This window comes from Thunnus maccoyii, chromosome 1 (genome assembly GCF_910596095.1).
Source record: "Thunnus maccoyii chromosome 1, fThuMac1.1, whole genome shotgun sequence".
Taxonomy (NCBI): Eukaryota; Metazoa; Chordata; class Actinopteri; order Scombriformes; family Scombridae; genus Thunnus; species Thunnus maccoyii.
The window spans coordinates 19,266,657-19,284,809 of record NC_056533.1 but is presented as its reverse complement, the minus strand read 5'-3'; the positions used below and the strand labels follow the sequence as shown (position 1 = coordinate 19,284,809).

At 43.9% G+C, this 18,153-nt stretch overlaps 1 protein-coding gene across 1 annotated transcript in view; it reads right to left on the bottom strand.

Moving 5' to 3' along the window:
• Positions 1-18,153, bottom strand: part of gse1b (Gse1 coiled-coil protein b) — a 171,041-nt gene that overhangs the window by 106,858 nt on the left and 46,030 nt on the right. Inside the window, exon 2 of the mRNA XM_042411230.1 lies at positions 10,484-10,631. Coding sequence (XP_042267164.1) covers positions 10,484-10,631 — 148 coding nt within the window. The remainder of the gene's footprint in view (positions 1-10,483; positions 10,632-18,153) is intronic.

Sequence of the window (18,153 nt, the reverse complement as noted above, 5' to 3'; positions counted from 1 at the left end):
TAGCATTACTCAACCTTGGACCAACCACATGGTGAAGGTGACTTAGTATCTCTTCATGTGAGATTACTCTAATCTGCACTAGTATGCTAATGCAGTTTGCACAAAAACACAGAGCAACGTAAGCATAAGCTCTATGGTGAACGATGACCAGGTGTGTTTCCGTGATAATAAGAACGCTATGCTGTTGGAAGGTAGGCTGTACTGTACTGCAGCTTCTGCATCTACATACACACAAGTAAATGCAGTTACAGACAAATACACACATACAGAATACAGCGTAACACGCAATGCAAAGCGAGTTAGGTTCTGATCTTCCTGTTAGAGAGTTAGAGACAGATGGTTGCTAATAGCTCTGTTGGTTAACGCAACTACACAAGCAAACACAAATACACACACATACACACACAAACCGCAGCAGGCTGATCAGGATTTCATAGGCTTTTTGATATGCTCACTCTGAGAGATGGACCTTATAAACAGCCACTCTTCAGCTGACCTCTTGTTTATAGCAACGGTATCACACACAGAGGGAAAGCTAATAAAGAAAGAAACAGATCTGCCTTCTCCCTATCAGTCCACATCTCTTTCTCCCTCTCTCTCTCTCTGTTTTTACTTGATTAGTGGTCTTCTCCTTTGCTTAACCTGCAGCCTCGCCAAACCAACTCATCTCTTCCCCTTAATAAGTCTGTTTGTATGCAGTGCACACTTGTAGAGGCCTCATCTTACACAAACACAGACTCCAATACATACACAGCCAAACTCTTATAACTCCCTGCCAGCTCTACTCCCCTCTTGTCACACCCTCCTGTCATCAATTTCTCCTCAGTAACAGAGAGAGGCCTGTCTGACTTATGGAGGATATCAATATCTCCGACATAAAGGGGAGTAGGGAGGGGTGCGCACCTAGGGCTTCTTTTAGGACACCTCGTAAAGCTAAATGATAGTTGAAGGGGACGAGAGACGGAGGGAGGAAAAGCGAGTGCCGGTTGCACAAGGCCGTAAATAACTGAGATACAGATCATACAGCATGTGTGTGACGTTTGCTTGTGAGGTATGTGGAGGGGATTATTAACAAGGTTAAAAAGGACTGAGTGGTTGACAGTGATCACCTGCTGTATGAATATTTGTTTGTGCATTTGACAGTTTATATTGGAGTGCCATTAACAATGTGCATTGTCCACTGGATGATCCCAATAGGGGATTTATGCTAACTGCTAGTGTCCGAAGTGTCTAACGTCAGGCTGTAAATAGCTGTCCCTCTGCGCTGACATTGCCAAACTGTCCATAAACCTGTCACCTAGGACAGTTTCAGTCACACAAGACGGGACAGGACAGACCAGGCAGCCATTAAAATATCAGTTTACACTAGGAAGTGATGTGTGTGTGTGTGTGTGTGTGTGTGTGTGTGTGTGTGTGTGTGTGTGGGTTGTGCTGTGTGCATTTGTGTGTCTACTCAAATGTTAGGCAGAAAGAGAGTGGTGGAAGGGCAGGGCATTATGTGACTCTAAATATGCATGATGCTGTTAAAGCGGACAGGTTGACACCAGTTGAGATTGTCTGCCATTATTGTAAACAGATACATCACACTGTGGTTAGGCCTTTGACAAACACACACACACACACACAGACACACACACATGCAGCTGAAGAGACAGATGTTCATACACATATACAGACAGAGGAGCTACAGAATGAGGTGAAGGAGTGAGTGTTGAACTGACGAGAGGATCAATAGAGCTTTGAGTGTTTGTGCACCTCTTGCCTCCCTCCCACATTTTCTATGCCTTTTTGAGATCACTCCATCTATCTATTTCTTTCTCTTTCTCACTCATTTTCCTCATAAACAAAACCACCACCAGCAGCACACAAACAGTAGAACAGTGGCCACCACAATAGGATATTTCAAAAAGCCTTAAACACTCACAAATGCACAAAACTGTGCGCTATTCTCTGCTATATACCATCTCTGCTTTGTGGTAGTGTATAGCTGTCAGCACTGTATGCATGCGTGGACATGTCCTGAAGGCTGCATGTTCATTCTACTGTGGGAGATCTTGGCTGGTGACTCCAACTCACTGGCACCCCACTGGCAATACCCTGGATGTGATAGGCAGATGAAAAGAGAACAAGGCAGTGACAGAACGACAAGCAGAGGAGAGGCAGCGCGAACATGTAAAGGACAAAATGCTTTCTTCCCTGGTTGGGAGCATCTCATTTTTTCTCATTAGGGGAACTCATCTGAGCTTAGAGGATAAAAGGAGGACTGATAGCCGGTATTTCGCTCTCACTCCATCCCTCCTCTCCCTCTTTTTCTCCCACTGTGCACATGCCACCTAATTAATTACACCCTACCATCGCATTGCTACAACAACCACTGCCGGCTAATTAACAGCACGCCTCAATCATGACCCCACTTCAAGGGTTCTGGATGTGTTTGTGTGTGTGGGAGTGTGAGACAGAGAGGTGGAAGAGGAGGAGGAAGAGTATATGTGTGATATGCTGTGGTAAGAAAGAAACAAGCAGCAGGAGAGAGAGAGAGAGGAGGGTAGAGAGAATGAAAGAGCTAATGGATGAATTGTAGCAACAAGAAGTGGTGAGAACAGCAGAGGTAAAGAGGAATGCAGAAATAAGGAGACAAGCACTTTGATGTGACAGACAGATGCTCGAGAGAAAGAGAGGAGAGAGCAGCCCAGGAGATAGATGGAGCACCTCCTCTCCACGCCCAGCTGGACTCTATCAGCCAGGCTGGAGCCAGAGAGGCTGGTGGGGAGTCCCAACTAGGGGGTGTCTCACCCACGGACACGTCACTCCCAATCCCGCCTGAGCCTGCCTGAGTCTGGCCAGACCTCTGTGCCACTGCAGCCTGCCAGGCCAGGCTCCATGGCTCCTACTGCCCCAAACACACTCATACTGATCGTATCAGAGAGAAAAATGGAGCGAGGCAGGGCCTACGAAAACACACATACTGTAGGCTGTACAAGCTGGAAACCACGTACACCACATGTAACGTCCTCATGGTTAAATTAAGAGAGAGAGAAATGAGGAGCGAGAGAGAGACAGGGAAGGATGGAGCTATAATTTGCTTAGTGTATGTGATTGCATTAGTGTTAGGGTCATATTATTCTTCACCCACGTCACACACGGAGTACTGCAGCCCAGAGTGGCAATCATAACATTAATAGTGCTTGACTGGGCCTAGACAGACACATACACACACACACACACACATGTTTCCTGTGTATCTGCTCAACTGTTTTGTCTTTTTTTTTAGAAAATTAGGACAGAAGGGCGTGAAATGAGAAGATGAGGTGAAAAGCAGAGACTGCAAGTCAAGTACAGTATATGAGAAGAGGAAAATAGAGTTACATGAAGGCGAGCTAGTGAGTCACAAAATTTAACAATGCTGGATGATGTCAAGAGATTACTATAAGTGATGAATAATGAATATATAGTCATCTAATGTTATTAAAGTCATAATGACTTTAAGAGTGAATGCAAATCAGTGCTAAGAACTTTCCTGCCACTAGTTTTGCCACCCAATAAAACTGCTTGGGCTGCCCTTGGCACCAGGAAAAATTCTCATATTTCATCTTGCAAAATCAAAAGATGTGTCTAATTCTTTTGCTTTGAGTGACTGTTGGTAGCAGGAAGAGGCAATAATAAGGTCAGGGAAGCTGAAAGAAGTAATTTCAAGAAATATTTCTGTCAGGTAATTGGAAATAGTTTCTTCTATTAGTGGCTGATCACATAGGGGTTTTTAAATTGCTCTGCTCAGAAAGATGCTATTAGATAGGCTAATCTAATGTACATTATTACAATCTTAAAATGATATATTTGTATACTGTGGGTGGATGAAGGAAAATGTAAATAAGGCCAGAAAAGAGGCCTTATTGCAACATTTTGAAGGTGTTCAACCACAAGAAAAGGTGTCCCATTTATATAGTATATTGTATATTTGTTTATTAGATATGCCTTTATGTATTTATCAAGCTTATTCAAGAGCCAGAAGGCTCTGTTTGATATAAGACTATGAGTTAATCTAGTCCATGAAATATTTATTGTAATCAAATTTTAATTTCCTATTGAAGAGTAACTGTGTGTAGTTTTCCCTTTTTTAACTCAACACAATGATACAAATGTGATGTGAAAAAAATTGACAATTGGATGCTGTCACCAGAATACCTTAAATGGCAAATGTAGGAAAAAAAGAGGACAACAGAGAGAAGAAGAAAGAGTGAGAGTGAAACAGAATGTACTAGTAATGGGCCAACAGCAAAGTAGAGAGGCCATGTTCGCTGTCAGCCATTAACATGGCCGGGACTAAATTATTCACTGCACTCTGTCACCTTACACAAGCCTGGGCTAACTCAGACTAAAGAGGGCTGCGTGTGTGTATGTGTGTGCATGTGTGTAAGTGTGCATGTGAGTGAACAGTGGCTTGTAGGGGGGTGGAATTGAAGGATTCCTTTAAAGAAGGGACTCAGTATTGCCATCATGTGGCTTGAAAAAGATACTGTTTACAAGCCTCAAGTAGCACACACACATATACAGGTACATACACAGACTTACATGGGAATAGGAATATGGCTGTAAATGAGCCTGAAAAAACATGCATGCAAATAGTATAACCTTTAGATGCCCTTTGAGTGTAATGTGCAGCAACAAGCACACACATATACATAAATAAAATAAATAAATACATAAATAAATAAAGATAAAAAAAAGACTAAAAAGACAAGTAGGAGCAGAGAACTGTTTTGTGTAAAGGAAGCTGATTTTCATGCAGCCTGCTGGTTTACTATGGAACAGGAGAGCAGGAGCAGCTGGGCAAACAATACAACCTCACCTGGAGTCATTTACATGGATGTGTGTCTCTGTTAGTGCATGCATGCATGTGTGTGTGTATATGTGTGTGTGTGTGTGTGTGTGTGTGTGTGTGTGTGTGTGTGTGTGTGTGTGTGTGTGTGTGTGTGTGTGTGTGTGTGTGTGTGTGTGTGCATGGTTGTTATGTTGAGAGGGGCGTCTCCTGTTGCTGCTCTTCTTCATCATGTTCCTGAAAGTGCCGTTGGCAAGGAAACCGGAGAGAGAGCGATATGAGAGACAAGTCAAGGAGCACAGTTTCAGGTAAGAGCAAGGCGAAATGGGGAAGAAAAGGCAGACAAATGAGAGAGGAAAAATAAAAGCCGAGGGTCTTGGGAGAGAGTGCCGGTGGGGGGGTGGGGGGGGGGGGGGGTTAACAGAGGGGAGGCAAAGAGCATGTGACAGTGCGACCCATGCCTCCCACTGACAGGCTGACAGCAAAAAGCACAGCAAAAAGACAGCAAAAAGCACTTAGCCTCAGCCAAGTCGCCTGATAGTGGAGGACAGTTTGAAAGGGAGGGAAGGAAGGAGAGAGGGAGCAAGGGATCGAAGAGCAGAGAGAAAGGGGGGAGAGAGGGTGGAAGTGGAGACAGGGAGGCTGGGTGGGAGGAAGGGATGATTGAAGTCATGGGGTTGCAGAAAGGAAGGGAGAGAAAAAGAGATATAAAGGAAGGTAAGGAGAAGAGAGGAGAAAACACAAGAGAACAAGGAAAATGAAAAGAAAGGAAGTAATCAAATATTAAATAATATACAGCACTAATACAAACATTTTCCTCTGTATAAAACATCCTTCTTGAACATCCCTAAGTTGTAAGATTTTCTTATTTTTGTCCATCTGCTGCAAATAAAAAGAGACAGATACAAACATAACACAGCTTGCAGCCAGTTCAGAGTGTGAAGGCAGCCAGGCTTAATCCTGTTCGAACACCTGTTTCCTAGTGACACTGAGGGCAAAGGTCAGAGTCTGGGGGTTTCTCACTAAATGGTCATCCTTTTGAGGGCTACTGCTGAAACATGTCTGTAACCTGACCTCACTGCTCTACACTGAGCTTTAACCTCAGAGCGGGTGGCCTCAACAATGTCTAAATATAACTTCTCCCAAGTCCAAAAGAAGAATTCTTTGATCCGTGTTGCACAAAGTTGAATTTTATATGTATATATATAGTATGATGCAGCCAAATACGCTGCAATATGCTAAGTATCATAACACACACTGGGATGCTATTTGCTATCATTGTTTAGTGCAATTCATGCAATCCGTGAGAAGGAAATAATTAAGGGGATGAAATGAAGAGAGGTTTATTACTTCCTGAACAGCGACAGCTCGCATCTATTAGCGCTCCAGCCTGCTGATGTATCTGCTGATGAGCTATGGCCAAGTAATGACGTGCTCCGCTGGCTGTGAATCTATAGGTCTCTCCCTGAGTCTACTCTCTCTGGCTCCCAGGCTCTGGATGGAAAACCACAGTCACTAAATCAAACCCATCCGGAGGGAAGAAGAGAGAGAGAGAGAGAGAGAGAGTGAGAGGGGGAAAGAAAGAGAGAGAAAGTGAGGGGGGAGAGGGGGTTAACAGCCTGTTTCTCAGCCTTTGGGAGAGAGGAATGTGTTGGAAAGGGTACAAATCAACCAGGAGTGACTGCACAATAAGGTCAGTGTGACCAGAGGAGAATCCTGACTCAAACGCTAGACATGCACAAACACACACTCTCACAAACAAACACATTAAACACACACATGCATACACAGTGAGTGATTGAGTTGGGGCATAACCCCGTGCCCACCCTGTGAGTGGCTAATAACTGTGGCATAGTGCCAAACCCACTGTCTCCTGACTAATTCCCCCATGCCCGCCAGGACTGGCGCCACACTGCAGAACAGAGCTCTGTTTCTCAAAAAATCCTGTGATCATTACATTACTGAATTACTCAAATAGATGGGTGAAAAAACAGCCGAGCAGGCCATCCAGAGCGTTTGCCCCCTGAAGAAAAGATATAATGGAGCAGACAATGGGAACACTGTGAATTAATATTTGTTTGTTGAAACTGTCTCCCCTCACTTAACACACACACACACACACACCTCAACGCCCACTCTGCTGGGCTGGAAAAAGAGGGCAGCAAGGTGGCGCTCTGCCAAATGTGGCGCTGCCAAGAGACTCGGTATACCCTGGTCTCTAGTGGCATTTTAATCACACATACACACACACACACACACACACACACACACACACACACACACAAACACACACACACACACACTTCCATCTGCTGTGCTTCATGGGAGCGGTGGCAAGCTTGTCACTGTCATTCGAAGTTAGCCCACCCTCCCGCCATCCCTACTGAGGGGGACAAAAGACAAGAGGAAAAGAAGAGAGCGGAGGAGGGAAGCAAGCAGTGGCATTCTTCTCCATGCCTCTTCTGTCACCTCCTCCGATCTCTCTCTTCAAACACATCCCCTGTTGTCTCTCTATTCAGAGTCCTTGTATCAACCACCATGCCTTCCTTCACCACCTCACTGCACACTGCTCCTGTCATCTCTCAGCTCTATTCCACCTGTGCACTGCTCCTCCTCCTCATCCCTCCACCTGCTGTTCTCTGGACAAAAGGTGGTAGGAAGGGCAGCTGTAATCACCCTCTCACACGGACAGCCTGCATGCGTGTATGTGCTCATGTAGCATGGTTTGCGGATTGAGCCTGACTGCTGTGTTCTCCATGCAAGACTCTTAATGTGAAATGTTAACCACAGCGGCTAAAGCAACAGCTAAGACATCGATCCTCTTCCTAAGCAAATGTGGTTGCCAGACAGTGTTAATACCCAACCAACCCCCTCCCCCACCGTGCCCCAGCCAGCACCCACAGCCCATCTTCAGTGGTGGTGCAGTGGTGCTCCATGCTCCCTCGGTGGGTAATTGTAATTGTATTGAACTGGCCAGCAGCCAGGCACACAAGACTGCCAAGTCTGCCAAGTCCAGCTGTGCCGTTGCAATCAAAACACACTCACAGCTTATCTTGTGATAATCACATTGTCAGCATGTGTAATTCTGAGACAAATACATGCCCAGGCACACACACATATGTAGACACAAACATAAACATGCATATCTCTAAACACATTTGCTCCATATGACAAGACTGAGATTGAGAAGTGATGAAACAGTGGAACAGGGACAGAATAAAAATTGAGAAAAGCTAAATTCAAACGAGAGGTGAGAGTTGATAGATGTCGCGATAGTGCACCCAAAGAGAGGGATAATGGCACAAATAGTACAAATGTCCTCACCTTTATATTAGTCCTGTGTGTCCCTCCCTTCATTAGATGTCTGAGCAGATTGGTTAGGCGGGAGGTTTACCTTGGTCCTTGATAATGATGTACTGTCTGTGTGGTTGTTTTGAGCCTGAGTGACTGCTCGTGTGTGAAGTGTTCAGCAAATGTACTCACAGGTCCACAGGCCTGAAACACATCGTGGTAAGCCCAGATGTCACATCCTCCCCACTCTAGCTTGTTTCCTGTCAGATAGGGGCTCATGATAGGCCGCAATATGTTTGGATGTTTTGAATGAGATATGGGGATCTCTTTTCTATATTTTGGAAACTGTTTTTGATCTGAATGTGTTTTGTTATAAATCTCCTTCACTTTCTGTGACATACTAACATACCACTTAATCACCTATACCGCATGCAGCGTGAAAGTGCAACCCCTCCCTCTCCCTGTATACCTATGGTCAAAGCAAAAATTTAAATCTGAGCTGTGACCATTAATCCATTAAACATACACACATGCATGATTAAAATCCAGCAGCATGCATTTGACAACAACTGTCTCAAATCATCAGCCTCTACCTATAGCTTCAATCTAGCTGTTGCATACTGTAGGGACCCAATTAATGATTTAAACCCAACAGTCCTAAGATCATGACTGATTGTGTGCCTCTTTACTCTTTTCTGTGAGAAGACCGCAAGCGTGTATTGTGTCACGTTTCCAGCCTGAGCGGAGGAAATGGGCCGTGTCATGGCAGTGAGAGCCGCAGAGCAACACGTATGATGGAGAGTGCTTAAATAACTCATGAAACCCCTGCTCTCAACCCACACTAGACCACTGGGAGGAACATTCAGTCTTTCGCTTGTACGTGCGTGTGTCTGTGGATGTGCGGTGGCCCTCTTTGTCATGACTGTTTAACCAAGTGCTAGTGAGTGAGTTGTGGTTGAGCTTGTGTGTGTTTGTGTGTGTGTGTGTGTGTGTGTGTGTGTGTGCGTGTGTGTGTGTGGGTTCAGTTGGAAAGAGAGCTTGAGATGAGTTTCTGCAAACGTAAGGGGGGCCCTCACGGCTAAACAGAAATAGCCTTAGAGAAGAGAGAGAAAGTGGCCTGAGCTAAAGGGAGCGGTGAGCAAGAGAGACAGATAGGGGAGAGAAAGATAGAGCAGTGGAATAGAGATATAAAGAGAAGGAGCAACAGAAGGGTAGAGAGTTAAAAAATTAGATTTACAATATACAGTTATACAATTCATAAGCGTAAAATGTTTGCGTGTAAAAGAGAAAAAGAAAGACAGAGAGAGAGGGAATAGATACCAAGTGAAAAGGCAGTCTATGTGCACTGATAAGAGGAGACAGCAGCACTTTCCACATAAACGCACTGAGCTCCAAAACCCAATGTAGTGATGGCCTCCCTCGGGGCATACTCACACACACACACACACACGTCAGATTTTTTTGAGTCCATTCCTGCTTCATCATGACATCTTCCACCTCATTTCTCAGCCTCATCCCTACCATCCTGTCCTTCACCAGCATTCCAACAGCCCACTTATTCATCTATCTGACTGAAGACTATACTGTGTAGATGAAGAAGATATGACTGTTTGTGAACATAGATGAATGTCAGTGCACAGGTGTTTGAAAGTCTTGTGGGCAGGTTGGGTTGGCTGGTTTGCTTTATCATTAAGTACAGTTGATATTAAATAATGCAGTCAATGGTGCCGATGAGATCAGATCATTACTGTTGAATCATTACTGTCTGTCCTAGTCTTACACAGCAGCATGTAGGCTGAACTGACGGAAAACAGAGAGTTAATTTAGTTTGGTTAAGAGGATGATAGGTATTATGGGTATATAGAGATAAAATAAAATGGAAAAGGTGGTGGCGGAGTTACAAGAGGATGAGATGTTAGAAAACATGACAGCACAAGCATGAAAAAAAGAACTCATAAGACATTTCTTGTCACTCTTCTGAGTGTCAGCACTGCCTGTTACCTCATCTCATTCACCCCTGAGGTCTCACTACTTCCTGTGTTACCACATAGCAGGGTCAGGAGGACACCTCGCACAGGAAAAAGGAAGCAGAGATAAGACGCCTCCTAACTCTTAGTAGTTGGTTTCAATGATGATACCTAAACCAAAGCAATTACTACTGTATGTTTACTGTATGTTCTGAGAGAAACTCTCTCAACTTGTGGCCACACAGAGTGATGAGATAAAGAAATGCAATATTAAACATGACAAATGTGCTGCTATGGATCCAACAGTCACATCCCATAAAAAGTAACCAGACAGTGTTATTTCAAGCCACACTAACTGCTTCAAACAGACAAACAAGCACTAAATAACATCTGGGAGAGCGTTACTCACTGGAACACGGGCGGTCAGCTCGGTCAGCTTTCTCTGGCTCCAAGGTAGCTAGGCGAGAAGGAGTGCGGTCACCTGCCGCTTGGGACGCCCCTGAACCCAAGTCCACCTCCTTACTGGCTCCAGATGCACCCTCGATTGCAGTACAAGCCTGAAAGATATGAAGACACAATTAACATCCTAAATGGCTAGTACACAGGAAACAAAGGAAGAGTTTTTTTACTATTAAGGTGTCCGTTGAGAGATAGAAGTTGAGTTGCTTCAATATAAATCCTGGACTAATCACAAAATACGAGATACAGATGCTGATTTTGCAAAACACGTACAATGAGGTACCCAGAAAATGTTACAAAAGAAAATGGCCCACCATTATTGGGACTACAACAGTAATACTGACATAATATTCTATGCTAAACAATAAAAGGGGACTTATTGTGCGAATATAGCAAATAACCGCTGATCTAGCCCGTCATTGGTGCAACCTTTTTTAGCTGCTGTCACAACACTCACATTTCAGTTATAAAAAGACAACAACTAAAGGAGATGCAGCGCTAGGTGAAGAAGTGTCCCTTCCCTGAAATTACAGAGTCACAATACAGACAGACAGACTGAATCAAAGATGGAGAGAGACATAGAGAGAAAGAGTTTTCCTGACAGCCCAAGTCTTTGGTGGATGTGCTATACTCTGCTCCCCTCCACAGCTGAGAGAGGAAAGAGGGATGAGCCTTCAGGAGGGAGACAATCTGACCATGAAAAGCAGAGGGAGAAGCAGAGGGTGGCTGTCAGTGAGGGGAGATAGAGGAGTGGAGGAGAGTTGAAAAGAGGCTGTGATGGCTCCCTCCATTGACGAGTAGCAGAGAGACAGGCAGGGGAGGTACAGCGCATCTTAAGACAAAAAGGCACCCTGGGCTTATGAAATATACATAGCTCTCAGCTGGAGACAGAGACACAGAGCGACAGAGCAGAGGAGGACCCTGAAGACTGACGAGACTCCACTACCCCTCCTAAACACACACACAGCTAAAAATAAAACACACAGACACATTTCTAATGACTTCTCATGAAGAGCCTGAGGGGGGGAGAAGTAGTTAGTGTTTTTTGTTTTTCTATTTGAGTGTGTCTGTGTGCTTACAATCACACGCACAGGTGTTTGTGTGCATCAAGGTGCATCAATGCTTCCTCCTACAGTTACAGACTGAGTGGGTTAAACCACAACAATAGCAATGACACAAAAACTGACAACTGTTTTTGGGTGTTGACCCATATGTTAATCCAGTTGCTGGTCAGGGGGATTTTTTTTGTTGTTTTTTTGCTTTAACTGCCTCAGTCGGATCTGCCAACCTGCCCTTTATTTCAAGCCCAGACAGCTGCCTCAGCCACACCAGCAGTTAGAACCCATTTAAACAGACCTCACTTAACAATAAACTCATCCTTTGTTCAAGCTAACGATCCACCTCTCCCACGCATTCTCAGTAATGGCTATATCACTGAGGTATATGGATTGTCATGCGAGTATATGTGTATGTGAGTGTGTTACCAGGAAGATTTGGTACACTCTCTTCTTCACTCCATTGAGTTTCCCTACTTATCTTATCTTCCTCATCAGACATGCTGGGTGTGCCTGCCTATAGTCTGTATCCCTAACACGACAGGTTTAAGTACAAATTTAAAGAAAAAAAACAACAACTTGCAGGTAAATAGTCATGTCTGAGCCTGGGGATTATCTCTACTGCAGAAAAAAGACACAATAATCAGGCCAACAGGTTTCCTAACCTTTTCTGTCTCTTGCTCTTTCTTCCGAGCACTCTGCTGTTTTTCCATTTTCTTCTTTCTTTTTCTGACATTTCTGAGTAAAAGTACAAACCATGTACTGTATATTAAATATGTATATTAAACTGTGAGAGAAAAAAGGAAAAGGCAATGGAGAATAAACTAATAGTGTGACCACGAGCCTTGATAATTTAATTATTGAGATATCTTTGCTTCTCTCGTCCACCAAAACAGATGGTGGAGAATAACACTCAACATACTGGCCTTAAAGAACAAGCTGGGATGCCAAGATTTGATGGTACACATTATGCTGCTGCCATCATTGCTCTCAAATGTCTCATGATTAGTTACAGTAGTCATGTGGCACAACATGAGTGTTACTGTGAGCACAACCATTAAATAGTTCTAGTTGGTTCTTTGGTGCCACTTCAGGCTTAATTCTCACTTTAAATTAAGAATTAAGTGTGTGAGTCTTTATGCACACTCATGTTGATAAATACCCTCTGAATAGACCAGGGACATGTACAACGCAGCACAGGAGTCAGGAGGTGAAATGAGAAAGATCTACAGAGGTAATACTAATTGAGGTTAATTCCGCAGTTCAGCATTATCTCCTCTAATTAGTAAAGAGGAATGAAGGAGGAAGTTTGTAATGGATGATGTCGTAGGACACGGAGAGAGCCTGCCAGCGAAAATCACACAGCAGTGTTGAGTACTGTATGCCCTCAAAGGATCACAAGACATTAGCAGTTGAGTGCAGATCTTGATAGGAAGCTGCAGAAAAACAAGAGTCCAGAGGGCCTGCAGGCTCGCACAGAGAAAAGTGTGAGCGCTTGTGTGCGCATGTGTATGTGTGTTAGAGAGAAAGGGCTGTCAATCAAGAATCAAGACAGATCAAACATCTCCAGTGATTTGCCTGTCTCAACCTACATCTCACCTGTCAGCCTCTTAAAGCATTGGTGACACCGTCTGACACACACACACACACACACACACACACACACACACACACACACAAAACAAAAACACTGGTACTCTGGACTCAATATCACTCCCTAGTAGTGGCACACAGGGAGTGATGGGGTGATATACACGCACATCAGTCAGAAACACATGCACTCTTTAACAATAACTCTCTCTCTCTCTCTCTCTCTCTCTCTCACACACACACACACTCACACACACACACAGACACATTCAGTGTGACCTAACCCTGGCCTCTCCAGGGATAAGCTCTTTCATCACGGCAGTGCCGGTCGATAGTTGAGCCCTGCACAACATCTGCAGTTCAACACCTACCAGATTCATTAAGGAGGAGGAGGACGGAGTAAAAAGCAAAAGGATACATCAATAAGAAGAGGAGGTTGACACACGTGTGTGTGTGTGTGTGTGTGTGTGTGTGTGTGTCACCAGGGGGCAGGGCCATCCATAAACACTGCTGACAGTCTAGACAGGAAATACACTTGAGGATGTCGATAAGTTAGTCAACGGGGGTGAGAATAGATCAATAGGAACACAGGATGATGTCAGTTGCTGCATATGAGATCACCTGAAGCGACTGAGGATCTACTTATGAGACGTTTAAATATTAAACTAACTGTATAAATCAAATTGTTTCATAATATTTAGTTTATGGGAACAAGTACAGAAACTGAATTATTTTAGGGTATGATATTTTCATGGATTAGTAAGAGAAATATTCATCCACAATAAGCCCAAAAAGTCTAAGACTTTCACTACACTTCACTGGCATTACTGGATGAATCATTTTTGTGTTTCATCATTTGACATTAGACAGTAGCAAAGCAGATGTTTATTCATGTGAAAATGCCATGGATTATAACTTCAACATTATTGGGAGTAAATACCTCCAGAAGCATACAGTGATTCTCCCTTTAGATTTGGGAAAATGAAGGAGATGAAGCTGACTTCACCCACAGGACGTGACTGCCCTATATCACGTTGCCTTTCTTGTCACAGCGTTGTGTGCAAGTGCCTGTGTGTGTGTGTGTGTGTGTGTGCACACTGGCTGATGTGTGTTTGCGTGTGTTCTCAGCTCTACTGACATTTCCTCAAACGTGGTTGACATTTCCAGGGGATTTGAAGATTTGATCCCTTCTGTGTTTGAAGAGTTGTGTGCTGCCCTCCTCACAACACTGAGGGAAACGCTGCAGAAGAGCCAGCAGCGTGCCCTGCCTTCGGGGCCTGCCTCTACAACATTTGGAGCAGCTCGTTCTCACTCACCCGTAGTGTGATCAGGAGAAGACCTGCACTATACATTGCCTGCCTTTTAGAGATGGCTGGTTCGCTGCTTGGTCTTTTACTAAGTCTTGCTGTTTTCCCCTGAGCTGTGGAGTGTTTCTGCTTCTCTCAACTGAGGCAGAAAAGCTATCACCAAAAGATATGAGAGAAGAAAGTAGATAGAAATGGTGTAGGAGGGAGGGAGTGAGAGGGAGAGAAAGCAAGAAAGTGTGAGAGAGCAAGAGAGAGGGAGGGAGAGATCTGTTTCTCCTGCTACAGGCTGGTTAGTGGGGCGAACTGACACAGACTGACATCTCTCTTCCACGGAGACAGAGTTAAAAAGAGCCTTGCAACTCTTTGTCCATTACTCTCTCTCTCTCTCTCTCTCTCTCTCCAACCTTCCCTCTTCTTGCTCTTTCAGCTATCCTGCCCTCCTTCTCTATCTCTCTCTCCTTCTCTCTCTGCCCACCCTGCGGCTCCCATGTCTTGCTTTTTCTGCCTGGATGGACTCTGCAGCAGTCCTGTCCTCGCCTTGGGCTCAAATTACACCCCACCACCCTGTGCTAGACGCACATGCGCATACAAACACACGTACAGTAAATGCACACACACACACTCAAGCCTGTACAGTAGCCATGAGGAGGCCCGGGGCCCAAACACAGGTCAGGCCTGGGTCAGTCAAGGGCAAAGGGACAGGAAGCCCGACAGAAACAAGCCTCTCGCTGAGGCTGATCTGAAAGCCGCTGAATAGATATAATGAGACAATAGACAGGAATAGATATATTTTTTCAGAGGCACATATGCACGCACCAGCTATCCTATCTTAAGTCCTTTTCAGTATAAGCTGAGACTGACTTGTAAATATTTATGAAAAGAATTTCTTGTTTGTTTGATCGTCTGCATGACTGAATGGGTAAAACTTTCACGCACACACACACAGATGGATACTGACCCCGCAGCTACAAAAATGTTGAATATAATCAAAATTCATCATGTGGCAAATTGCTCAACTGGCCTTCCTCGGAATTAAACACTTGCAATTACAAGACAGTTGACCATATGTCATGCTTGTCCAAATAAAAGACAGCCTTTAACTGCAACACCGGAACTGATGCTGGTCACGACCTTGGAGCGAGCCAGAATTAGCATCAGTCTCTTGTCCAAAGAAATACCTCAGTAAACATTATACTTGCTAATGAGATTCAGACTGAATCAAGCAGTACGTTTACAGTCTAACCAGACCTGCATAGTGCGCATTCAAGCTAAGGCAAAACGCTCCAGCAGTAGAGGATACTGGAGGTCAGTGGATCAGTTAAAGTGGGTGATGGTCTCACTATCAGCCTATCCTCCAAATGTCAGCGATGTCATGATTGTAAAACATGTGCATCCTGACAGAGAGCAGAGCTCAAAGGAAGGGAAGTACAGCATTTGATGTAGCGCAGTAAACATTTTCTGTTTGTCCCCAGGAACAGGATACATGGGCACAAGTGCCTCAAAAATCATGTGAAACTTTATTGATCCCTACAGGACACTTTTTCTGTCCCCCTTCTAGGCAGGTCAGAGCACACAGAGCAGGAGTGAGTAGTGATTCAGATTTAGGACATCCACAGTAACACTGCATATATCTGCATGTGAAGTGTCTTTTACTCCCATTCCTTTTTTTATCTTAAAAATTCACATTCAAGGTTATCAGAGTACCAGAGTTAATTAGACTTAGGTAGTATAAACCTGCACTTAGGTCTCAAACTGCAGGGTGAGATGAAAGCTAGATGGATGTCAATAAATCAGGAGAAATGTGCCTTCGTTGCACTATAGCATATCCTTGGGCTGACAATCCAAATATGTAGATGCATTCAATCCAACTCAGTCTCAGACATGCTTTGTACACAAAAAGTATATGTGCAGACAGGTAGCCACATGTATACGTGAAGACGTCCCCACACATACGCACACACACACACACACACACGTACACACACACAGCTGGTGACTATGACTGCGGGGCTGTGTCTTTCTCCCAGGTCTATTGGGATCTCTAACAGGAAGAGGGTAAGTGCTATCGATTGGCTTCTTCCTGCTTGGCCCGGCTGTCAGAGCAAAAACAAGCTGACCGTTTGACCGTCTGCTTTTCAGTGCAGCACTAACGACGTGTACGCACACACATACACACACACAGTGCTCTCCTTCCAGTTCCTGTAGGATTTGAGGATACACCTGAAGCACTCCACAATCAAGCCCTTTCATGTTTGTGTGTGAGTGAAGGAGATATAAAGAGTAAGACTGCCAATTATAATTTAATACTATTAATATTTTTAGTAGTAGTGGTGTAGTGGTAGTGGTAAAGGTAGTTGCCTTGTTGGTCAACCTGGTAATGATGTGTAAATGCCTGCTGTCCATGACGGTAAAGAGGATTAAGCAGATAGAGAAAATGAATGAATGAATAACATATTTTACTTCGGCCTTTTATTTACTGAGTTACGGAAGAGAACAGACATGTGTGTATGTGTACAGTATTGTGTGTGTGTGTACAGTACATGGCCACTGTACAGCATGTGTGCTGTACATGTAGCAAAAAAAAAAGCTAGTACTTTCAAATGATAGACACTTGGGTCAATATAAGCCACTCTTCTGGGCAGCACCGTGACATTATGAACAGATCTCTGCTATCTCTGCTGCGCCCAGCTCTCTTCGATGGCATTTAGATACCAGGCAGAGGGAAGATGGAGGGATACGAACCAGGAGGAGGGATAAGTGGGTGGGCAGATAAACAGACTGAAGGAGACATAGAGGCTGCTCATTGTGGTTTAACAAATCAAAGGGAGGGATGGCAGATGAAAACAGTGGCACAGGGGTGTGTATGTGGGTGGACTTGCACTACCTCTTTGTTTCCAGCCATACATAAAAGGCTTATTTAACAGCTATGAACACACACCTCAATGTGACAGCGGCAAATGGATTTATTGGTCTATAACGCTGATGGGGGAAGCAGAAAACTGGAAAATATTTCACCAAGTACTTTGACCTGAATGGTGACATCACTCAACAAGAACTGTTGTAAATCACCAATTCTTTCATGACTATGGCAGAAATATTTTTGTGAAGATGAGAGAAGAACTAGGGAACTAGGAGCAAGTATACACACTTATATAAAGTACATACTAATACTCATTTTTTGTCAACAGACTGTCTGGTCAGCCAATATTATTGTAAAATCCACTGCAATATAGTTTCAATTAATGTTTATAATTTAAGAGGAATAATCAATCATATCAAATTACTTTCAATGTTTAATTGTGACAGAGATCATTGCATTCTTAGTCCTGTTATCTAATATTCTTTACTGTCATATATTTCTGCCCATTGTAGTTGTAAAACTCACCATGATTCAGTTTTATTTACCGTGATTTAACACATCATATCAAAGGGGCAGTGTAAATACGAACATCTTCAATATTAACCATGTTTGTATCAAAATGTCATTTTTTATGTACAGCTTTTATTGCCCCATTTACTGGGAAATCTGAAAGGCTGGTGTCAGCCAAAAACACTGCTGCACTCATATATCTGTTGTCAGGCCCCAGGAAAATATATACAGTAGGTAATATATACAGCAGAGCACAGCAAAACAACTCTATTCTCCAGAGGGAGAAGAAAGTGGGGAG